General features: G+C 36.8%; 1 protein-coding gene across 9 annotated transcripts in view; it reads right to left on the bottom strand.

Annotated features, from left to right (window-relative positions):
• Positions 1–26013, bottom strand: part of EYA4 (EYA transcriptional coactivator and phosphatase 4) — a 293063-nt gene that overhangs the window by 29801 nt on the left and 237249 nt on the right. For 5 of the 9 annotated variants that reach the window (XM_077144037.1, XM_077144033.1, XM_077144041.1 and 2 more), the window contains 8 exons: positions 25107–25199; positions 21204–21270; positions 19446–19588; positions 19155–19298; positions 17367–17446; positions 13449–13632; positions 4610–4746; positions 4278–4361 (listed from right to left, as the gene is read on the bottom strand). In XM_077144037.1, coding sequence (XP_077000152.1) covers positions 4278–4361; positions 4610–4746; positions 13449–13632; positions 17367–17446; positions 19155–19298; positions 19446–19588; positions 21204–21270; positions 25107–25199 — 932 coding nt within the window. Of the gene's footprint in view, positions 1–4277; positions 4362–4609; positions 4747–13448; positions 13633–17366; positions 17447–19154; positions 19299–19445; positions 19589–21203; positions 25063–25106; positions 25200–26013 lie in introns of those variants that run through there. The other 4 variants (XM_077144039.1, XM_077144040.1, XM_077144038.1 and 1 more) reach the window with 3 other exon arrangements.

Raw genomic sequence — 26013 nt, 5'->3', positions numbered from 1 at the left:
TTACTATGAAAACATCCACTGAGATTGTCTAAGAAATGGCCATAAAATGTCAGAACTCCCCAAGTTTATTTCACCATGGGCTTGTCCTTGAAAGCCATCCATTAATATGCCCCAGAACTTTTTTCCCAAGAATAAAGTTTGGGAAATACTTTTTTCTAGTGGTTTTCAAAGCAGAGTACAGGACCATCAGCTTTACCTGGGAATTTGTTAGAAATGCAAATGATCTGACCCCTCTCCAGACCAACTGAGTCAAACTCTGGATGCTGGGTGGGGGCAGGGGGTGGAGGGGTGCCAACTGTCTGGTGTGTGTTTTCAAAAGCCCTGCAGCTTACTGTGATGCATGCTGAAGTCTGAGAATCACTGTTCTACTGTAAACCCATATCAGTTCTTCCTACATGGTTCTTCCTACATCTAGCCTCCTTGATGGTCTATGTTTGTCAACCCTGCTCCTCTAAGCTCCAACCCCCATAGAGCAGCCAACTGTGTATCACATCATAACCCCGCACAAGACTGTTCCACGACTTTTCATTGCACCTAGAACACAACCCAAGAGCCAGGTTCAACCAAGGTCCTACCTGAGCTGGCTAAGGTAATCCCTGAGCTTTGTCCATGAGCACCTCATTTACAACCTGCCACCCACCATGGGCTTCTTCTTACTCCTGGAACACTGGAAGACTGATCCCACCTCAGGGCTCTTCTGGAGCTTGCCTGGTGTGTTTTCCCCAGGCCCTACCCTTGCACTCACAGGGTCAGTGCCTTCTTATAATTGAAACCTTCCTGTGATGCACGGCTCAGGGTTGCCTCCAGTGGCTCTCCAACTGACCTAGTTTTATTGTCTTTGCAGCAGTTACCACTCTCTGAGATGAGAGCAGGGAGCACGTCTACCTTGTGTTTAATAAATATGTGTTAGCTGCACATGGTTTGTTTGGAGCTTCCATTCATGGATCTTCACTTATGGTCTGTCATGAAGCCAAAGCTGCACAGTGGCCTTGCTTTTCTCTGTGCCCTGAGCTCTGGGCTGCACATGGTCTGCCCTCCCTCCCATGACCCCCCTACTCCCCCACTCTGCTCTAACATCCTTCAAGGATAAACTGCTCAAAATGCCAAAATGTAAATGTCTTAGTGGCTAAAAGGCAGTGGTTTCTTTACTGACATTAAGAAAAATGTCGACGATAAAATGACTTTTTAGAAGTCAATAAATAATTCAAGAAATGAAGTAATCTATGTTATTTTCATGGAACTCAATAAAGATGTTTTCATTTTAGTTAGGAAAAAATATGGCCTAAAACATTTTAATTTTAGTTTTCTTAAATTGTCCTGGAGTAAGAAGAGATTCACCGTGGTCAATTCTAACAAACCACCTATATTTTTGCAGCAGCAAAGAAGAGTAGAAAGACCATGGATTTGTTACAAGACTGATCATAACCCCATTTTCCTCATCCATAAAACTTAGATCACGATAAGTCACAGCAGAATAGCTGAGAAATAATAGGCTAAAGTATGTGAAAGCGACTACTAACACCTATGATTTTTCAAATGTTAATTCACATCATGTGTTCTGCTAAGCCTTTTAAACGTCTTAACTCTTAACTCATATTCACTATGGATAGCATTATTTCCACTGTATAGAAATTGAGAGTGCTTAAGTAATTTGCCCAAGGTTAGAAAGTGCACTCAGAATTTGGTTTTCAAACTTACCTTTATCTGACTCCAAAGCTCTCGCCCTTCACCAGCCTTACAGCCCCTGACATGCCTAACGGACATTTAGCTATTTTATAAATATAACTTTATCATCCTCATGACTTTCCAACAGAGCCTTGGCGCCTTTTCAGATTCTACCCCATCTCCGGGTGCCCATTTCTGCCTATCTGCCACACTGGGCTCCATTTCTTGATGGAAAAAATGACCACATCGTTTTCCATCTTAAAGGAGAACTGGTATAATGACCCACACAGCACCTTACTGAACTATTTCTCTTCTCCCATTACAAAACGTCACTTTGATACCAACTTGCATAGTAGACTGTGTATGTCCAATAGTCCAGGGACACTGCTGCTCTGGGCGAATTTGCACACATCTTATCACTTGAATCTATTTCCTCATGGGGTGGGGACAGAATTACCTACCCCTTAAAATGGTGTGATGCTTATTGCATGGCATTAATGGTTTAATGCAGGACTGTAAATAAATGCTAGTTTCTTTCTTCTCTTCCCTTCGCATCACCCTTTTGTGATTCTCTACTATGACTGAAGATTCTGTAATTGTGGAGAATGTCTCTATTTGGTATTTGAATGAAGTATCATAGATAATATTTTAAAACAATGAAATGTGAGTTGAAATGAGTGTGGCATGCTAGGGTTTACCAGGTGAGGCAACAGGTCTATTTTAGCGATGAGCCACTGCAGAAAAGTGTGACAGCTTCACTTTGGGAACAGTCTTTAAAGCAAATTTTTGAGTCACTCAAGAAAATCAGCTTCATTACACCACGGTAAATTTTGACAAAAAGAAAAAAAAGTTGCAATATTTTTATCTTGCTCCTTATTTATTTCTTGGGTCCAAATGATCTTGTGATTTCTAAATATATCAAAATTACTATAAAAGGATGATGATTTGAAGCCAGGCAATATGTTAAACATGTGAAGGTAATTCCAACAGCAAATTTCACCACTAATTTGGCATAATGGAAGCAACATAGATACTTAGGTATAACCTCTAATGATAACTATTGTGAAGAAACATTTATTTGGATGTCTAATATGAAATGCAACTGCATAAAAATACCTGCAATAAGTCCAACAGAATCTACACTAAGCCAATATTATTCCAGAAGAAAAGCTTTATATTGTTGTCTGGAAACTTTTTAGACTGCATACTTCAGCATAATAAAATTTTCAGTGTGCACTTTGTGTATAGTTATTTATCTATAAGTTACATAAATATGCTTTAATGTATAATCACATGCATGGATTTATAAATTATATGCATTATTAAATAAATAAAATAAAAATAAATAAACATGAATTGCAAATGTATATTCCATATAGGAACAGATTATATTAAATAGGCTATATATATATATATATATATATATATATATAATGTAGAAAATTGTAATATTTTCTTTCCAAAACCCAGCACAGCGTCTCATGCCTCCCTGGCACATATGTATACTTATGCCTCACTTGGGAGACCATAGTTTTAGATGATGGCAATTGTGATGAAGAGGCTAAGACTCCTTCCAAATGACTGTTTAACAAAACTGTCCTCTCTCATATCTGCTTGGCAACATCTGTTTAACAATAAATGCTGAGGCAGATTCACCAAGAGTGCAATTTACGCAGGAAAACTTGGTGTGATTCATCAGAAGATAAAGCTTAATACAGTTTCAACAATCTGCTTACTGACTTGACATGACACCCTACCAAGTAATGTGTAAATCCACCCATTTAAAGATGCAGCAATACAGTTCAAGAGAACTCTGCAAGTGCAATATTCGAAGGAGCCAAAGTTAGATGCAACTTTGAATATAGTAACTGAAGGCAAGGCCAAGTGTCCTGAATTACTTGTGGTTAAAGGATGAGCTCTACAGAGTTGAGGAGGCCAAGAGACACAGCTTCATCAAGATTTGAAGAATGTGCTTCCGGTAGAAAAGCCCATTGCAGTTGCTTTGTCTCTGGAAAAGCCCTCACAGAGGCCTACAGTGACACTCTTATAAGAAGCTATGAAAACAATGACAAAAGAGACAGGAAGTAGAGAAATGAGGCCATCTGTCCCTGAACAGGTGAGAGTGTTATCCTCAGTTGATGCTCATGTGCTTACTTGAGTACCTAAAAAGATTTATTCATATAAAGTCCAAAGGATCCTTCAGCCAAAAAGTTATTTGCTTATTTCAAATGGCATTCTACAGCGACATTTGGTGTAAGAAATTAATTCAAACAATTTCTTACAGTTCCCTTAATAGACGATATATATGATTTTTTAGTGTTTAAAGTCCATTTCAATTCACAACACGTTTTTTTCCCAAAGTAATATGTGCGAGTAAGAAGTTTGGTTTTGAGGTAGAAAACTCAAATCATCATGAAGAAAGAAAAAGAAACCAACTCTAATTAGTTGTGTAAAATGTGCCAATTCACATTAAAAGTCACAAGCCACTGGAAATAATAATTAAGAGCAGATTTGACAGGATGCAATAAAGGCACTTAAAATATTTTAACTGACCTTTGAGTTTTGAAAAAAAAAAGTTCTAACAAGATTTGTAAAATTTCTTGATTCCTTACCTTGCCATATTTCTGTGCATACGACCCCGTAAGCAGTGAGTGGAAAACAATGATGGTTTCATCCAAATCCCAGACAAATACACGCTGAGGACATAAAAGATAAATGTCAAAGAATTATAAAGTTCTGAGGAGACAGAAATCTCTTTAGAAATAGAAAGCATCTTGCTTTACTGGTGGACATAAACTTGATACCATCTTAAAGATACTTATCCTACTCCATTAACTTTTTTTTTCTTTAAGTTTAAAACTTTATGAAAAGTTGTACAGTGCAGAATATATTATTCCAAAACTAAAAGCATCATGTTGCACTTTTTAAAGACATGTAGGCACACCTCTAGGTCACTGTCGGGAGGTGGGGAGGGGTTATTTTTGCGGCCTCTTCCTCGGGACTTTGACCCAGAACTCCTACAGGTTCTCTCATCAAGATCCTTGATGGGGGTTGAGGGACTCTGCACGGCATCAAACTCTCCTGTAAATAACATAATTTGAGTCATCAGTAACACTTTGCTTTCAGATCAAGTACGCATCTTTATTCTAACAAATTCCTGTATGTTAGAAATGTCCCTATGACCAAAAAGATTTATCATCTTGCATACGTAAAATCCTAATCCAGCCCCCCAAAAACATAGTAAAAAAATTCATACAATGTTTGAGATGCAGGGATTTGTGAGATAATACAGTTCAGTCCCACAAGTTGCAGAAGCAGAAGGCTCAAAGGCTGGAGTAACCCCTCTGAGGTCCACAACCCCCTCCTAATTTTAATGTATATGATCGATTAAGCCTAGAAGTCTTTTATACTGCATATGCCTTCAACTTCCTGTCTCTATCCCTGCCTACACATTTATCTACATTTGGGTCTATCTTCACCTCCTTTTGTCATACTTCAGAGGATGTGATGGCTTCTTCCAGATCAATTCCATTCCCCCACCTGCAAACTTGACTCCCTTCATCTCCCCATCTCTAGGGGATCCAGCTCCATGAGTCAAACCCTTTCTCATATTTCCCTCAACCTTTCCCTTTCCAGTGGGCCACAGACAAATTTAAAAGTCCTTCCCCTCGATCTTAGGTTTCCATCTAGACACCATCCGCCTGCTCTTGTCTCCTTTTAAATTGAACTACTTAAAAGACAGTGTGCTGCCACTGTTCCATGGAAATACAATGTGAGCCACAGATGGTTCCATGCATAATTTTCAATTTTCAAGTAGCCCCATTAAAAAAGTAAAAAGCAACATGTAAAATTAATTTTTCATATATTTTAATTGACCCAATAAATCCAAACCAACATATAACCAATTTTTAAAAAACACATTTGAAAATCTGATAAGCATTTTGTACACTTAATCTGCTCTGGCCACATAACAAGCACTCACTAGCCACATGTGGCCAGTGGTTATGCTCATGGATAGCACATTTGTCTCCATTTTCTGGCATCTCATTGTGTGTAATCTGGCTTCAGTGTACCAAAACTTTAGTGAAAACACTCCTACTAAAAGTGTCCAATAACCACCTCACTGACAAATAAGTAAAGAAAGTCAGACCTTATCTTCCCAGACCTCTGTGCTGTACAGGATCCCATTAAATACCTCTCCTTGAAATCATTAGTTGGCATCTGATGCCCTGTACTCTCCCATGCCGAGCAGACCTTCTGTTCTTTGATCATGTCATTCTCACCACACACAGTTGGGGCGGTCTAACCCACTCTTATGCTGGTGACCCCTTATGCTGATGACCCTAAATGCAGGTGACCCCATATGCTAATGCTTCATATTTTAGTACTCCCATATGCTGGAGACCCTATATGCTGGCAATTCCATATGCTGATGATCCCATATGCTGGTGATCTACTTGCTGATGACCCATACATCTACATGTCCAAATAGATCTAATGTCCAGACATTCTGTCCAACTGCTTACTGTCCAACTGCTTACTTCTACATGTCCCCTGGCTACCTAAATTCTGACATATCTGAAGTTAGTGATGGAGCATTTTATGAGAGAGTGTAATGAACAGTGGATGAAGCTGGGGGAAGATTGGTCAGATAAACTGAAGCAACGGTGAGGGCAAGTATAACCAGTAAAAGTTGGAGGCGGACGAGCTATAAGACTTGAAACATTTTTCTCAATCTCTCTGAATCTTAATTTTTTGTATATTAAAGTACAGATAATAAATCTACATTTTTGGATTATTTAGAGGGATCACTCTGATTTATAGCTAATTTGATTAAAATCATATGTATAAAGTAAAAATTTCTAAGTGTTAAATGGCAAACTATATTAAATTATAGAATTTATAAACATAAAAATGTTATGACTATCATGCTTTATCATAAAATTAAACTTTAATAATTCTGAGGGCAGTCAAGTAATTTTTAATGTAAACAAACATATCTGAATGAAATAGGAAAAACTTGGGTGATATTTTTGCTCAGATGTTCTAACAAATAGCTAATTTCACATTGCTGATGTCTGATCGTCCATAATGAAATTCCAAGTTTAATCAGCAAACCACTTAGAAAAAGGCACTTTAGAAAGGTTGGCTTTCCATTCCACTGGAAAGATAGTGCAATATCACTGGGACTAATAAAAAATGTGCTTGCATAATTTATCTGAGCTGTATTTTTTTTGCTACTAACTCACAATTAAAATTTTAAAGTAAAATATGTGCATTACCTGACCAATGGGTTCACCTTAGGCCTTGAAAAATGACAAATTTCTTTTTCATCTTTTCAGCCTATGAACCAATCATCTTACCTCTAAGTAACTAACTCTCATATCAAAGCAAAAGAGCTGTAAGGTCCCAACATACCGGAATCTAATGCACTTAATTCACTGACATTTCCTATTTTATTAAGAACTCATTTCACAGTTTACTAGAAGAACTCTAATATTACACATTTAAAAGTAATCCTTACCAACTGTTCATCAATGACTATATTATGAGTATATATATATAAATCAGAGCTAGCAAATAGGAACTTAAGTCCCTTTTTATTTCTATCCAAAAATAGTCTCTTACAACAAACAAATTATTTTTTTTGACATTCATCCTTTAAACAGCTAACATATACAACAAAGTGATAGAATGTATAAGCCATACATGTGTAGCTGAATTGTTCTAAAAATACAGAGTCCCATTATGTGGGACTCTGTTATTATCTATGTGATAGTAGACAGTATCATAATAAAGTTCTTTTGTTATGGGTCTGAATATAATCCTATTATGTGTCATGTTTCAGCTTTCTTGCACAAGCAATAAATAAGGCTTAGATATTTAAAAACACACTTTTTAAAAATAAATCACAGTTTTTACATTTTTTTAATTTATTTGAAACAGAATTTTCCTAATGCTACTATATCCCTTAAAACAAATACTCTCTTTCAAATAAAAAATGAATTCATAGTAACCCTCACTTATTAAACAAGCTTTGAAAAAAATTTGGATGATATTCCATAAAATCTGTTTTTATATTCACTATAGATCAATTTTCAGGTGTTAACCATCCTAAGACAGCTTTGTTCTTGCAACAATGTGAAAGCTAAAAGGACAGAAACTTGCAAAACCTTAGTCACTGTGATCAGTTGTGGGTAGCTGAGTGTAGACTGGCTCCACAAAGAGGGAGCTGGCAATAACAGCTCAGTTGTTCAAAAGTCTGAGGAGCCAGCAACCATCACAGCAAGGGTATAAAAAGAATCAAAGGGGAGAGAGAAAAGACTGTGGTCATAGGATGTGTCTGGGTTTGAATACATCTAACACTTGTCAATCATTGATTCTCTCTAAGTTGCTGAAGGACCCACAAAAAGCTCTAAGAATTTGGTGCTTCCAGGACAAAAATATGGACGATGTGCCTTGATGGGGGCCAAAAAAATAGCCTTTTAAGGAAACAATAAACATTAGCTCTTTATTTATTAAACCCTTACTATGCATAATGCACTATCTCCTTTCTCAGAAAAATTATTGAAATGTTTTTTAGCTTTGTTAACTGCTTATTATATCCATGACATTCATCCATATGTAGAATGAAGCAGTTGTTTGTTCTTCCCTTCACGCTGGCTAGAACCTACACTAACTTTATTTACCCATTCTGTTGATTGGCATTTGGGTTGCTCGCAGTTTGGGGCTATTATGAACAAAGTGCCTATAAACATCCTTGGGCATGTCTTTGTGGACATATGCTTTCATTTCTTCTGGGTATGCACACCCAGCAGGGGGACTGCTGAGGCAAAAGAAGACCTATGTTCATTTTTAGAAGACACTGACCTTTTCCCAAAGTGGTTGCATCCAATTACTTTTCCACCAGCAATGAGAAGCCAGGTTGCTCCACATCCTTGCCAAGACTTAGTATTGTAAGGTTTTTGTTTTTTCATTGCAGGCATTGTGGATGATTTGTTTCTCACTGTGGTTTTACTTAGCATTTTCCTGATGAGTAATAATGTAGAGCACTGTCTCATATGCTTCTCATCTATTTGATAGCCTCATTTGTTAAAGTAACTATTTCAATTTTTGCCTATTTCAAAAATTGAGTTGTTCGTCTTTTCCTTATGGATTTGCCAGAGCTGTTTATTGTGATGCATTCTTTACATATATATCTGACTTCAACCTCACCCTGACCCAGTTTTATTCCCATTTTTAAAATGGGGAAAGTGGAGACACGTGGGACTTAATTAACTTATCGACATTCAATTGCTTGCGAATGACAACACTGGTGTGACTCTAGAACTCCTGCATAGCCACCATGCTATACTTCCTCCCCCAAACAGCAATAGAACCTCCAGGTTACAAAGAGATCAAACTTAAATCTGCTTCTATTGATCCAAGCAGTCAGATAGACTTTATACAGTTCCTGGGAGAATGAGAGCCAAGGAATTCATTCCGACAACCCATAGAAGTAAGAGTGCATGCCTTATAAAGGGCATAAATGAATCTGGGTTCCTTTAGCAATGACCCAGGTGCACTTATATCTGACCTCGCTGCCTTTTGGAGATGCTCCCCTTTCTTCCGATAAAGGGTAAAGTCAAGAACCTGAGCTCAACCTGCCATTAAATAGTTATTTTTTTTTAGGAGAAGACTGGTAATCCCAGCCACTCTGCCAAATTTCAACTCAAGTAACTGCACTAGAACATGTAATGCTACAGGGAGGGAAATGCTGAATTGGCAGAGGAGCTTCAAGTGGCCTGTCCTTTCTACCTGAATACCCTGAAACTTCAGTTAGATGAGTTAGCACTGTCCTTCCTATCCTGTCCTCAAGAGCAATGCTTTAAAGCAATGAAAAGACTCCTTTGTTTTGCCTAAGAAATTGGCCTCTTTTCGGAGGAGAGTGAGATGATCTTACTATATCCTTTACTTTTCTGGAGCACTTGTAAAGTTCAATTAGCTAATGAACTGTAATGCTTACTGAACTCTCAGGGTAAAGGATAATATTGTTACAAATTACTGATTATTTAATTTTAAAGATATTTCGAATGTTTGAAAAGGAGTTATAAAATCTCTACCCTTAATGTACTAATCAGTGTTCAAACTTTCTAAAAGCAAATAAAAAATATAATATAAACTTTATGTAAAGACAAAGAAAATTGTTTTAAAGAGAATGAACTGTACTGTCTGTTCTTAATCAGCACAGTAGTATTTTTTTAAATCCATTGTCAAATTACTTAACAAGGATAAAGTAAATAACTGAATGCTATTTGCAAATTCCAAATAAGAGCAGTCATTACCAATTGCCCTAGGCTTTTTCTTGGGTCAACACTATACATGATTGCTTAACTATCCTTAATCAGTACAGCAAGGAATAACTGCACCCTGTGAGCTGGATATATAGATCCAACTTTATTTCATTAAGTTTATCTCTAAATCAGAAGAACCAGCTGTCTCTTGTTGAACATAAAGGTATGTTTCTATTTTAAAAATGGTAGAAGTCAACAGCAAAACTTTATGAAAAATTGTGGATTTAATTGTAGGTCTCTGCTTCAAGTTCAAAATGCCAGTCAGTGGGAAATACTTCTTCTGCCCTTGAATTAAATACATCAGATTTCATCAATCATAAAGAAAAATCCCACAGCTACAAACCTGTTTGCTTTCTGGAGGCATGCCAAATCTGAAAAGGCAAAATCAAACACTGACTGAAGAGAGGGACAGAATTCCTTAAAGACCCAGGTATGCTTGTTATTATGATTTGTAGTTACAAGTGGAAATACTTTCTTCTTTAAATTCAACAGGAATTCTGATAAAATCTGAAAATTAGGTCAAGTCATATTTGCTGGCTTTAACAACCAACAGAAGTCTGAAGAAATGGCAGCATTCTGGCAGTTCATATGACAGTGACACATTCAAAGTCACCCAATCAGAATATCTATATGCCTGAATTTAGTATTTTTAATGCATATACGATAGTTATTCTGAATATTGACTGTTGTTTAACTAATGGAAAGTAACCATCTGTCTTTCTTGCAGAGAGGTTCTATTGTGAACTTATGGAAATTAGAGCAAAATCATCCTTTTACTCAAAGTTCTACCCAGCATATATCACATTTGAGATTACAAATGATTTTCACTGCTGGTAGGCTCATTCTAGTAAACTCTAAAACATCCTGCTGGCTTGGTCCATTGTTCAGTGTCTGATATATTGATGACTAATCACTTCTTCAATGGTTTTGGCTTTGAACACAGCCATCCTACCTTTTTCCCCTCATGCAACATCTTTGAGAAAAAACTTTCATGGTGTGGTAAGGGTATGTCAGATATTCCTTACTTAAACTATCTCCACTACTTGTTAGTCAAGGATTCTGAAATCATTCATCCTTTTTAAATTCATTCTTTTTAAATTTCCTTGATGAAATCCAAATGCTGACTTAAAGGGAATCAGGACACACTGGGAACAACAACCTAGTGCTGGGACTCATGTAAGCCATGTGAGGTATCTTGGCCATGATATTTAAGGACCCTGAAATGAGCTCTTCCTTAAATTATGTGTCCTAGATGCCTGCCTAGCCTTACCCTCATCCTGGTCGTACATATGTTCAAGATGCTCAGAGAGGCCAAGGGCAGACAGAAAGACTAAAGGATGAAGGTCAGCAATTTGAAGGGGCTGCATGCTAAAAGGAAGACAGTGTGAAAGAAAACGAAATGTAGGGACACCAAAGACAAACTCTAACTACTGAACTATCTGTCCCTGGCTCCATAGATTGGAGGCAATATTTTGAACAGAGAACAAAATTAAATGGATGTCACCACTTCTTCAGTTCATGATACAAGCACATCTTGGCTGTCCATTCAAGTATCTGCTTCACTGTCATTTCTTTATGTCCAACTTTGTTTTCTTGTTAATATTCTCTCACATTATCTAGCTTTTCCCCCTTTTCAACACTTATCACTATTATTATTATTTGTTTGCTTTGTCTTGCTTGTAAAATGGAAACTAAAAGGTAAGTTGAGAGCTCAATCACTACTGAAACCACAGGAACTCAACAAAAAACTGTAAAACGGTATTAATTCTTCTCTATCCCACTGGTACAGTTATTAAGAATTTCTAGTATTGTGACCATTTTCTTTCTCCTCCAAAGCAGAGATGAATTTGGACTTTGCAAATAAGGCAAAGCAGAAATTATGTTTGAGCATGTTAACAATATTTACAAAAGCTCTGACCACACTTTTCCTGTTACTGAATTTTTAGAATTCTTTATATAGTCTGGATACAAATACTTTATCAGGTATGTGTTCGCAAATATTTTCTCCTGATGTGTGGGCTGTCTTTTCTTTCTTGTAAAAGTGTCTTTCCCAGAGCAGAAGTTCTTAACTTTATGAATCCTAACACTGCATTTCTTTTATGGATTGTTTTTGGTGTCATTTCTATAAAATCTTTATGTAACTCAAGGTCATGAAGATTTTATCCGTGTTTTCTTCAGAAGTTTTATAGTTGTAGCTTTTACATGCAGGTTTATAATCCATTTTGAGTTAATTTTTGTATGTGATACGTGTTATTAGTTGAGACTCATGTTTTTGCGTGTGGATCTCCAACTGTTTCAACAACATATGTTGGAAAGATTATTCGTCCTCCATTGAATTACTTTTGCACCTTTGTCTAAAATCAGTTGTCCACTACATGTGTGGATCTATTTCTGGATTTTCTGTTCTCTTCCATTTCTTGATGTGCCTATCTTTTCCTCAATACTATACTCTCTTGATTACTGTACTTTGCAGTAAGTCTTGAAATCAGGTAATGTGAGCTCTGAATTTTGTCCTTTCTCAAAACTGTTTTAGCTATTCTAATTCCTTTGCTGGTAATTTTAGAATCAGCTTTTACAATTTCACAAAAAGTCCTGCTGAGGGCGGGCCGCGGTGGCTCAGCGGGCAAGAGTGCTTGCCTGCCATGCCGGAGGACCCCGGTTCGATTCCCGGCCCCAGCCCATGTAAAAAACAAACAAACAAACAAAATATAATAAAACAAGAAAATGTTTAAAGATCTTTCCCTTTCTTCCTCCCTTCCTTCCTTCCATCCTTCCTTCCTTCTCTCTGTCTTTCCTTCCCTTCCTCCCTCTCTCTAAAAAAAAAAAAAAAAAAAAAAAAAAAAAAAAAGTCCTGCTGAAATTAAGATTGGAATTAGGCTGAACCTCTACTAAATGTGCCTTTAACTTTAAATCCTTTAGTGGTGTAGAATATAGGCCAACAAATGTATTTCCCAAAATAATACAGACAAGCTTCAGACAACAAAGAATATAAGGGATCCTAAATACGTGCTAATCAGACAAAGGTAAGAAACTACCTACTGTTCTTGGAGGGCTAAGACTGTAGGAAAATTCCACTGGCTGAAGCAACCTTCATGAAGATGAAAGGAAAGATGCCATATCAAGCGTGGAGGAAATATGGCCACTTACAGCCAGAGAAGATCCTATGGTGATTTTTCTAAGTCATTCAAGTTGTTTACAAAATAATTAGTCTGACAAACGATTCATTCACCTTTTTATATCCGTATTCCTATGTACACTTTCATTTTGAGATTAAGATTTCCTAATTATCTTATACCTAAAAAGAAGGGTTTCCTGAAATTCCAGAAGAGCCTCATTTTACGCAGTAATGCTAGCACAGATTAAACATCAACTGAACTATCTGAGAACTACCGGCCACATTCCTGAAATTTGGATTTTCAGTACACAGTAAAACACAGAAAAGTAGTTCACCTGGATGCAGATCTGTACCTGGTTGGCTAGTCAGTCCCGGGAGAGATTCCTGTAACTGATAGGTTGAGGTGGACGAGGACGTGCCGTCTGCTGTGTTATTTGATGTCATATATGCCCCGTACGTGGACGCTGAGTAATACTGCGCATACTGGTTTTGTCCAAAGCCTGTGTAGGATGGATAATCCTGAAACAATAATTGAGAGGTGTGTATTGGAAAGAGAAATTACCCTCTAGTGGGCTCCAAAGCAAACAAATCACCCAGGTCACTGAAACAATTCCTATCTGACTCCATTTGTCTCTGAATCTGCAGCTTTGAGGTGACCCTAAGCAGAGACTTTTTAAATGACTATCTTCTACATGAACATAGCAAAAGCAAACCAGTGGAACTCTGCAAATTTTAATCTTCCTAAGGGGTAATGGAATCAACTCACATTCACCAAATCATTTCTTGAACATCTTCCAATATCACCAGTGAGGAGGAGGTAGGGGTTATCTCTCTTGGCTTCTACATAGACATCAGACTGCATTTTTGTGATTTTGCTCCCCTTTAAAGCTACCCTTGATTATTCTGTTTCCTTTCACAAAGTAAAGAGTAAATAAAAGAATATGGAAAAGAGATATTCTTACCCAGTCTCTCAGAAGCTACATACCACCTGAGGTCTTGATATAAAAGTCTTTAGTAGGATTTTAAAATATGTAGATTGCCTCATTTATTACAGAGAAGAAAGAAAGCATTGCATCTCCTCTCCTGACTTAATTTTCACTAAATTTTTAAAGAATCTTAGAATGATCTAAATGACCCTTCAAAATCCTTTTACATACTAAGGTGTTGGGTAAGGATCTGTTACAACAATTGGTGTTTATCACACTTAGCATGTTTTAGCCCAGATTGTTATCAGTGATGACAAATCCTTGGTCAGGACTGCGAATCCCTAATATGACACTGCCCCCAAGAGAGCAAAGATCCACATTTTGATGCGTAAAATAGTGATAGTGAACATATCTCTAGAGCTTATATTTTCAGGCACTGTACTGAGCATTGAAATATATTCACTCATTTAATCCTTACAACTCCTCTGTGGCATTATTATCATATCCATTTTACATTAAAGGTGACTAAGGCACAGAGTGGTTAAGTGACTTGCTCGAGGTCCCACAGCTAATAAATTTCAGAGCTGGGAGCTGAACCCAGAGAACCTTACTCCAGTGCCTGAGTACTGAAGGTCAACATTGGAAAGGTCCAGACTCCCAGCCTCTAGTGATTATATAAGGCCTTTGAACTCAAACATTTCTCAACAATCTCCCCTTCTCTTCATTCCTACTTCACAGCTGCGGGTCAAGCTACCTTCACCTACGGTGTAGCCAAGACCCCTTGTTTCTGATTTGTCTCCTGACTTCCATTTATGGCTTTCTACAAAGTCCCCGAAGCTCGAGTAACCCTTTCAAAACATAAATTATATTATGCTACTCATTTGCTCAAAATCTTCAGTTGCTTCCCACTGGACCTGGAAAAGACTCAAAATTCCTTATTGTAAACCACAGGTTCCTGTGTGAGCTGGCCCCTGCCTATCTCCTTGAATTTATTTCTGCATTTTCCCCTCATGCACTAACAACTCCAGTCTTCTCTGGCTCCCCAACACTTGGACCCCTGGGGGCTTGGTGAACACTACATTTATGCCTGGAACACTTGCCCTCTGTCATGGGTTGAATTGTGCTCCCCAAATGCCATGTTCAAGTCTTAACTACTGGTACCTGTGAATGTGACCTTATTTGGAAATAAGGTCATTGCAGATGGAATTTGGTCAAAATGAGGTCATATTGGTTTAGGGTAAGCCCTAAATCCAATATGACTAGTGTCCTTCTAAGAAGAGGGACATGTGGACACAGAGACACAGGCAAGATGACCACATGAAGAAGGTTGATTGCAGTGATGCTGCCATAAGCCAAGGAACTCCTGGGGCCACCAGAAGCTGGAGAGGCAGGAGAAGATTCTCTCCAACAGGTTTCAGAGAGAGCTTGGTCCTGCCAACACCTTGATTTCAGACTTGTAGCCTACAGAGCTGTGAGAGAACAAGGTGTCTGCTGTTTTAAGCTACCTTGTTTGTGAAATCTCTCAGAAGTCCTGGGGTGAATTTCATTTCTATAGAGAAAACTTTCATTAAGCCTCCCCTACTCAAAACTAGACTTCTATTTATTTTAATAGCACTTTATTCTCTAAAGCTTTCAAATTCTCTATTTATTCATGTGTTTTGTGGTTTATTGTCTGTTTAGGCTGTAAGTTCCACAAGGCAGGAATCATGTCGGATTTACCCCTCCCTCACCAGGTGTCCTCATATATCAGCCAGTTCTTAATATGTAATAGATATTCAGCAAGAATTTGCTAAAAGAATAAATTTGTATTCAAGACCATAGTCCAACATAGAGATTGCATTTTTTGTGTGTGTGGAACAACTGTATTTAAAAAAAATACAGTTTTTTTTTTAAATTAAAAAAAAAATTCAGATAGTATCAAATCTGTTTTGTGACAGTTTGTCAACTGTCATACAAATTTCCTTCTCCTTTACAAGTCAACAAATTTCCTTCTCCTTTACAAGTACTGTTTTAACTCTCCCACACAGAGCTGAGTGGTCTTTCCTTTATATGCTCTCTCTGCTTGGCATATATTTCTATTATGATTCTCATTTCAACCCACCCTCTGTAGACAGAACTTTCATATTTGTTTCTTCAGAAATTTGTGTCCTTCTAGAAAGCAGAGAATTATGGCTTATTATTCTCGAATCTTCAACACTTAGCACAAAATCTAGTACAGAGCAAGTGCTCAAAAACTGTTTGTTCTCAATAGGTAGTTGAATAAAAATAATCTAACTGAATTATTAAGAATTCTCACATTTTAAAATAAAATATGCAACCAGCTCTGACATTTAGGGTTTACAGAAACAATTTTTCTAATGCCAAATTATACAGTTTAATCTTGTCAAAAATATTATTATCCCACACTATTTTAATAATCAAAATTTCTTTTTTCCTTTCATTTTGTTAACAAATACTAAAAGGAGAAGGATGGTAATATAAGTCCTTTAGTAAATCAAAAGAGCAAGCACATGTACAGTAACTTTACATTTTAGAATACATAAAAGTCCAGAAAGTATATCAAGGTAAATATTGTTCTGGCAACTAAACAATCAGCTACCCTTTGACCTTAACTGGTTGAGCATTAGGAAGTCAGGACAAAAAACTTCTGAAATGTCTACAAATACTACAAATTCAGCTCATCAGAGAGGATTCACTCATCCAGGGACATTCACTCTTGCTCCACACGTAATTCTAAAAAAGCTAGGTTTTATAACTCTCAAAAAAGAGAGGCAGATAAAGTGACAAAGACAAAACATGACAGCTGTCAGGAAAGTAGGATCAGGTGTTTATTTAAAGAATTCACAGAAACTAAAAGAAAAAAGGCTGAGAGTAGTTTGGGAGGCATTTTGTTTTGTAACAAATGATACTTTCTAGGCTTAAAATGCTGTATAATCTATATAGCACAATCCAATTATCAACTGTAGCTCAATCTATTAATGAATGCTCATAATAACTGTGTTTTATAAAAAATAAAATTATATTTAATATATTTCATGATAACAAGAAAGTATATCATACATTTTGTGATTCCACACTAAATGATTAAAATAATCACAGCTTAAATGTTCAAAGGACAAATTTTTAACAACCAGGAAACCTAAAATACACAAAATAACATATATCAGGAATTCTGGATTGTTAATGTTTTTATTATCTTGAAATACCGTCTTCGTTTTAAAAAAATAAATCATATTCTGGAAGAATATGCATTATATGGTAACTTGAACTATGCTTCAAAAATCTAATAGAGATATTAAAAAGCACAAATACAAAGAACCACTGTACCTGCTGGGAACCAGTGAAATTCGTTGAGTTGGAAACTGAATTATTTGCATAAATAGTAGAAGACGGTGCAAAACTAGAACCTAGAGGAAAGAATAAAGTGGATTTAAAAACTGTTTCTTGGAAAATAGCAAAAATATTGCAGTCTGCAGAGTCTAATGAGAGAATTATATAGTGACATTTGCCATATAGTTAATACAGTGAAATCTGACATGGAGTGATTTATAAAGAAAATGTTTTCAGTGCTATTCCTCTTGAACAGCAGGTAAAGCCTTTCCTACAGCAGTCTGTTCAGCTAAACAACAGCCCATGGGAACAGTCCAAACAAGGGCTGCAGCTCACATTCAGGGGTTAAGTGTGCATAACTACAAGGGTCCTCAAAGAACAGGACATTATACAGACTGAGGCTACTTCCAAGAAACTAGTGGAACTGTCAAATCATTCTATAGACTGTATTTGCATACCAAAGCCACTTAAGTTAAGCACTTGGATGGGGTTAGCTTAGGAAATAAATGCACAGAGCCCACTGAGAATTGATGCTTGCAGATCCCTCTCTCATCCTTGATGTCAGACCAAAAGTGCTGTGAATGCAATAGGGATCAGACTCAAGGGAGACCAGTTTATTTCACAATGACAGTAGTTTTATGGGTCTTCTCAAACTTTACTAAAAGGTCTTGACTTCATTTATTTATTTAAATTAGGGCAAGAACAAGTGAACAGGCAATTACAGATTTTAAAAAAAGGTATTTCCTTATGGTATACATTTGTTAAGGAGTAAAATGAAAGACTAATGGGACAGCTGATTACTTGTCACAGTAACATGTTTTGCATAGCAATAGCAATAGTCATCAACACAGTCTGGCCGGGCCTGGAATATCCAATATGAAAGATTTCAGGAGGAGGATGATGAAGGCTCTGTACTCTCACACTGATCAAGAAGCTGAGTGGCTCACTGATGCCGTAACATGTATGCAGAGATCCTTCTACCTATGTTTGTGAACAGAGACCTGGCATCTCAGTCAAAAGTAATTGTCAATTGACAATAAAGTCAATACTAATTAGGTTCAAATATATTAATCTAGCCCCAAATTTACAAATGACGCTATAGACAAATGGTAAATGGGCACTAGCTTTTAATGTTTTTACTATGTCTCTAAGAGCCTTTCGGCAATTATAGCATAAAAATCATCAGGAGTTAAAATCAAGAAGAAAAATTAAATAATGATTGTATAGTAAGGGTTTTCCTAAGAGGAAGGAGGTACAGATTGCATTAATATGACCTGTAGAGCAATGAAGTGTCAATAAAGGAGAGGTGGTTTAAGAATGAACAAATAAATCCTCAATCATTCAATGCTAAGCAAGACTTTAAAAAAGTGCCAATTAAATTTCAAATATAAGTGAAACAGCATTAAGTACCCCAGGAATATTGGAAAGAAAATATTGGTTTGTGTGATGAATCTTTTCAAGGGCTTAAGTGGATACCAAATGTGCTGAGTGATGAGCTGGCTCTGCAATCACTGACTTCAAGGCTGCTTTGGTTGGACTTTGGTTGGCCTTGGTTTCTTGTGGATGTTACACAGTCCAAGTTTAAGTATTTAAATATTGTACTGGTGACATTTTTGATGTGTATTCAACAATTTTCATCATGTTTCTCCCTGGTATATTTGCCTTTTCTGATGAAATTGGGGGTGAAGCTGAGGAGCCTTTTCATGCTTTTTGAAGCCAAGGGATCGATTCATCTCATTCAAAGAATCAGTTCTCATATGGCAGGTTTCTCATGCAGCCACTTACCTGGCATCTGGTAGGAATAAGGTGCTTGGCCTGGCTGTGGGGTGGAGAAGCCTGGGCTGTAGCTGAGGCACCCACTCTGCAGCGGGGCCTGGGTTTGTGGAAGCCCACCCTCTGTCTTGATGCCTGGCAACATGACTCCCAGATCTGTGTGGAAAATGCATGTGCAGAACGTTTAATTAGTCAATATCCGACTTCCGAGTTGCAACTTCTGTCAGACTATGAAACTACTATCTATTGAGCAGGATGACCCGCCTGCAACCGAGGCAGAAGAGAGAAGAGGAGGTCCCATACCATAAGTGGGCAGGCTGTAGGGCTGTCCTGTCTGTGAGTAGGCTGTGTAGACGGCAGGCTGCTGCATCCCCGAATACTGAGTCTGGCCTGCATAGGCAGACATTGTTTGAGCTGCTGGTGTAGAAAGAATGTGTGGATAGGGCCTAAATATCAGAAAAATAGCATTACTGTGGCAACAAAGACTGCATATTAAATTAGACAGCTTAGATTCAGTGAAACCCTATGTTCTTCAGGAAGTAATTCTCTTCTTTGTCCACAACTTAATGTTAATAACATAAGAAAGAGCAAGAGTCTGATGGCCGGGAACCCAGACTCTGCTATAAACCAGTATAGTGACCATGGACAAATAACTCCTAAGTCTAGACCTCATTTATACAATAGGAAATTTGGTGTAGATATCATATCTGAAGTCTCTTTCAGCTCTGTAATTCTGGTTGATGTCTGAAATATGCATGCAATCAATATGCAGATGGGGAAAGGGTGCCCAGGCTAGGTAGGTAATTTGCTAATGAGCATAGTTCCACTCACTATGAAGGACTTATTGCTGTACAATTGCTTTAAAAGTCTGCTAAGAACCTTAGATTATTGTTAACTATTCTAAAACTTGGGGAGAAAATTAGCAGTCGCTTTACCATTATTTGCACAAAACTAATAGAATAAACAAAAACTATATACATTCTGGTGTTTGATAAAAGAAATATGCTTCAAATTCTTATAGTAGGTCATTTAAATCATGATAATTACCTTTTCAGAGCATCCTAATTTCACACCCTAATTTAAAATCAGGAGAAGTACCGGACTACAACCATTTTAGGAGGTACACAGTGAGCATATGAAAATATGGAGGCTTATCAAAAGTTACATTTTACAAGTAAGTAATTTTGAATGACTAGAGATTATTACACTTAAGGACTGGTCCAACTACTAGAGGAAGGAATCCTGAGCGTGTGGTGAATAATCTATTTCTATTTGTTTAGCTCCTTATCAGCTGCAAGTCTGCACTGCTCCTAACTTTTCTATTTCTTAGGCGAACGGTCTACACCAAGAATTGGAAATCATAAAAAATAACAGGAATAGGAGGCTTCCTGAAAAGAAATGGAATGCCATTCCCTACATCATGCCCCATTTCACACAATGTCTGCTTTGAAGATCCAATTCCCACCTATGCTTAAGGACAGACACTCCAGCTGCCATAGAAAATAAGAGATTACGTGTAGATGTGTATGTATTCTGAATATAAAATCTCAAACAAATTCAGATATGCATCTGATAGAGTTGAACTTGAAACACCTACTGTCCTCAATAAGTTGATTACATTAATTATGAAAACAGAGCATATTCTCCACAGATACGTTTATTAGAACTTAAAACCCAATAAAAAAAATTCCGTGATGGAACAAATTAAATTATGAAGGGTTGATGTTTGGATAAAATTTAGCCTTTAGATTTTTCTAATACCTGCTGGCACTTTTTGAATTTGTGTTCAAAAATCAGTTTTATTCTGGTATGGGCTCAATGCTTTCCTCAAGGCGTATCACTGTCCAGACAAAAGTGGGTCCGTCCCTTTCTAGATTTCCACATATCTATTCATATGTCTCATCTCCCCAAGCCTCTACCCAGCCAGTTACTTATTTATAATCCATTTATATACCTAAATGTGTGCCCATTCAAAGGTGTTATTCTGTATGAATACAGATTTAATAAAGATAGTCCTGGAAAAGCGTTCTAAAAATCAAGAAGAATCCACTGACCACTTACTTGGAAGGATACAGCTGCGGGGAGAACTGGTGTGCTGACCGGGGGCTGTAGCCGCTGCTTGTTATGACTGTAACACACAAAAGCCAGTGCACAAAACGTGGCTTCTTCAGTACATCTCACCAGAGTATACAAAAACCAATGGGAAGAAAGTACCATGTTACATTTACATTTCTAAAAACTCATTCATTTTCGAAAAAGAAAATTAATTCGGACACTAAAATGCATTTTCTAAAAAGTGACGGCTAACGAAACGCTTCCTCCCGAATTAAACCTCTTTGAGTTTTGTACTGAGAGCATGAAAGGAGCAGTGTTTCTCTGATACATCATTCCCCTCTGCTGTGCTCTGTCTTCTCAAATCAGTAGCATGCTCTTAAGTTTTAACATGATAGGAATTAATATCCTTGACGAGAAGGTAATGAAGCTTTTATGATAGAGAAGTACATTTTTTTTAATATTGCAAATGAAGTTTTAGAGTCCAAATACAATGGAAGTGTATCTGATACTTTGCCTCCACATGTATTCTAATCTAAATACAATAAAAATCAAGGAAGTTCCAACCTTCCTTTCCAAACTATAAAATGCTATTGCTTTCTAAATCCTTTCACTTCAATAATAATCAGATGAGTATTTTAATAATGCAGAATCCAAGATCCTACAGTCATAATTGAAATACACGGTGAAAGCTCGGGTGATAGCAGCAACACTTGCTTTCCTAAGTTTAATCACAAAATTACCCAAATCCAGTAGCCATTATGTTTACGAATATATTTTAAACTTCCAGAGATAGTACTTTTCTGAGAAGAACTTAAAGGTGAAAGTCAGGTTCCATTAACAATTCATCCAAACTTGTAGCCCCGAATTGGAATGGATCCAAAAGTTTGGAAGTTTCTCTTTCCTAGAACCATCTGCCTTGACTAAGACAGATGCATTGCAGATATATGGACTCCAAAATGTTGAGGCAGTCCCTTCAGAGGCAATCCATACTGGGCAGGCACATGGGGTGCCTTTATGAGGCCATCTGCTGTTCATTCCCTTTTCAAAAAGATTAAAGTAGTACACAAGGCAGTGCTGGAATTGGTTTAGTCTAATCAATCATAGTTATACTTCAAAGTACTATGTCCTTTCTAAGTTGTTCATAATAATTCTGGAGCTAAACTTTTAGAATTGTAAAAGTGACAAATAGGTTTAGGTTGCTAACTATTTTATGAAACATGATATATTTCTGTATCCAAATGCTATTAAGTACTCTTGTGATCTACTGCTTCATAAACATGCAGAATTTAATGAGTTTTAAATGCTATTCTGCCTATAAACCCTGGGTATGGAAAGTATATTTTAGTTTTCATTGTAATAGTGCAGAAAAGTATCTTTTCAAGGATATCATGAAACAATTTAGAAAATCATCAGATTTGACTTACAGGTGTCATGTTCCAAACATCTTCAGGAACCAAGCTTTAAGTGAGCTTGGGTTTTATCATTGAAAGTAAACTGATCATTAAACTGTTAATATTTTATTTATTTATTAAAAACTTAATATTGAAAGTTTTCCAATCAACTCAATAAGAATGTTTTTTTACTACCTCATTATAACTTGTATAAATCTGCAGATTACTAGAAACAAAATTGAATTAAAATGAGTTTTAACTAACTGTTCAAATTTAAAACTATTCGCAGGCAGGGAAGCCTCCACTCAGGAATGATTTCCGGAATACCATGTGCACATTTGGGGACCTGCCCCTTATTCCCCAATGTCATTTCATTAATCAAAGATGTTATCCAAAGCACTCAACTCATTATACTTCAATATTTCTACATATAAAAAAATCAGCACAACTGCTGCTTCAAAATATTCTGAAAATTAATTATAACAAGACTTTTTACATGTGCATTACCAGTTTCTCTAGGATGGTGTGTAAAGCAATTTTAAGGTTTCACTTTTATCATTATCATGACCACCTAAATCAGTGACTCTTTTGGGGTGTGGGGGATGGATTTTGCCCATCACAGGATGTTTCACAATGCTTGTCGACACTTTTGGTTGTGACAACTGGGGACTGCTACAGATATCTTGAATTAGATATCAGGGATGCTGTTAAACATCCTACAATGCAGAGAACAGCCCCCCAAAACAAAGAATTAGCTTGAACTTTTAACAGTGCTACTATTAAGAATCCCTGCTGTTTGACAGAATTTTCTATGGTGTTGGAAATGTTTTATAACCAAAATGTCCAGGATGGTAGCCACCAACCACACGTAGTCATCAACCACTTGAAATGTAGCTTGTGTGACCGGAAACTACATTTTTTAATTTTATCACATTTTAATAAATTGATAGTTAAATAGATACATATGGCTAGTCGTTACTTAACTGGACAGCACAGTCTTAGATGGCTCTTAAAAGAAAACTGGGAAACTATTGGGAAAGGTAATATGAGTGAATCCTTGACAGCATGACCATCTTGCTTACTTTTTTTTCCCTCTTTCTATTGTTCAATGGGTAATTACAGAAAGGACCCAGGACTGGTCAACAGGTCACTAGACCCAGACCACTGACCAGTTCTGTGGCCTTGACCGTCTTCAACTTCTCTGCGTCTCAATATTAGTGCTTATAAAATGGAGCAGGAGATCTCTAAAATCATTTCTGGAAGTAACATTCAATGATCCAGCTTTCAATTAATTGTGGAATACTAGTTAATATTCCATAACAATTCTGTTTCCCTTAAAATGTCTTCATTTTTATTTGCCTAGCAGGTTTATAAGAGTTATGGTAAGTGGACAACAAAGAATGCTAGAGCAAATCAGTACTTTCTTATCTACTCCTCAGAGATAAGTGGATGCTAAAAGGATATGGATTAGTACATATGAGTTTCCATGCAAAGTTCATGTTTTATTATTTCTTTCTGTTTGGAGTACTACATTTAAGTGAGCACAATGGCATTGCTTCCAATCAGTGTGGATTAATAAAATCGGATCATCTCTATCTATAAATATCAAATGTATGCTACAATGACATTATGTTAAAAGATATACCTCAATTCTTTTTACTTAAAACATGCCCACATCAAAACCCTGTACATGTGAACATGGATACATGTAACATACATTAAAGTAGAATCAAGATTTAATTACCATAAATCCTTGCCTGGGTTTGATGTTCATCTTTCCAATATACAAATTTCTCCTTAGGTTAAGAAAATTCTTTCACCAGATGATAAACTAAATGAAGTATTAATGTAACAAAAAAAATCTTGAGCTAAGTCAACTTAATTCATGCACTTTGTGCCCAGCTGGGAGTTATCAGGTATTTATATTTAAAAAGGATTGATGTTTAGACACGTTATTGTTCTCTTTGAAGCATTGTGAGTGAAAGTTGTGCTCTCCAGGCTGTGTTCTAATGCAAGCAGCATGTGCCCTCCTGCAGTTCATTAACCTTTAATACTTGTCACTCAACTGCTTGCACAGGCAGGGTTTTTAAACCCAGAGAGGAAACAAGGTTATTTAGAAGGACTCAAATGGATAGTCTTACATCTCAAATGGTGGACGGAAGGCAGTTCTTACATAATTTAAATGGACAAGTTGAAGGAACAAAGTCAACTATTACAACCGAATTATTAGATTAATTAACACTGTATAAAATGATTGCAAAGAAAGCCAGCTCTGCTTATTTCTGATAAGAAAGTCAGGGGATTGTTTTGCCGTCAGTTGACCATCCAGCCAAGTGATGCCAAAGATAGCTTCTAAAAATACCTTGTTTTATGTCTCTCTGTTTTCAAAAATATAACTTTATGGCTAAATCCGTAAAAAATCAAAGTTGTAACAGCTTTGGTGCTCACGCTGCGCATTCCCAGGGAAGACAACAAGTACCCAATGTCTAGGTGACAGCACACGAACTTAAGGCTTTACCTGACCCAGTAAAAGTGTCAAGCGTTCCATCTCCAGTCGTGGTTGTGGTTTCACTGCTGTTCAAAGGCTCTGTTTTGACTGCAAGAAGAGACACTATGTAGAAGAATAAGTACATGTGAGTTTGACTTCTGAAATTATTTCAAAGACCCTGACTCTTGTACTAGATATTTTTTTCTAGCTACTGTGGGCATGCAAGAGACAACCTGAGAAGTCGATGAGGAGAGTTTCGTTAATTTAGCTTCTAAAAGGACATGCACGTATAGAAGGTTGAATCTAAAATCCTCTGGCTAGACTAGTTCTCTAGAATATAGTTTTTTTTTAAAGGCAGTCAGCTTTAAAAAATGAAACAGCAGGACACATATTTGCATTTTTAACTCACCTAAGCACACTCTGATATTATAGTCAAAGATGGAAAAAAAGCAATCACCAGACAGTCTTCATCATATTTTATCTAAATCATACCAAACAGATTTACTGGCTTATAATTTATTCTCCCCAGGAAGACAGTTTTAAAAATGATGGCATGAGAAGATAGTGGAGGCATATACAAGTACAGAATTCATGACCCTATTCATACAATGGGTGAAAATGAAGCACTCAATAAATTCTCTGCTTTCAAAGAGACTAAAGAGCCATAGGTACTGAGCTTTTTATTTTTATGCTACAAGTTTTGATGCAATAAAAAGTTAAGCATAGAACAACAGATGTCCTACAGAAGTAAATCTTCTAAAAACTCTTAATATGTTATTTCTATTTTAAGTTTTTTTTTTTTTTTTTGACAAATCCCCATTTGGCAGTGATGTCATTGGACATATGTAATTGTGTGCCCATTATTAGATGAGACGAGGTAGAGGCAATACTGATGCCCCACTTTGCCTACCCGCTTTGTCACACCATATCTTCCCTT

Source organism: Tamandua tetradactyla, chromosome 25 (assembly GCF_023851605.1).
Source record: "Tamandua tetradactyla isolate mTamTet1 chromosome 25, mTamTet1.pri, whole genome shotgun sequence".
NCBI lineage: Eukaryota > Metazoa > Chordata > Mammalia > Pilosa > Myrmecophagidae > Tamandua > Tamandua tetradactyla.
This window is presented reverse-complemented; position numbering and strand designations above follow the sequence as displayed.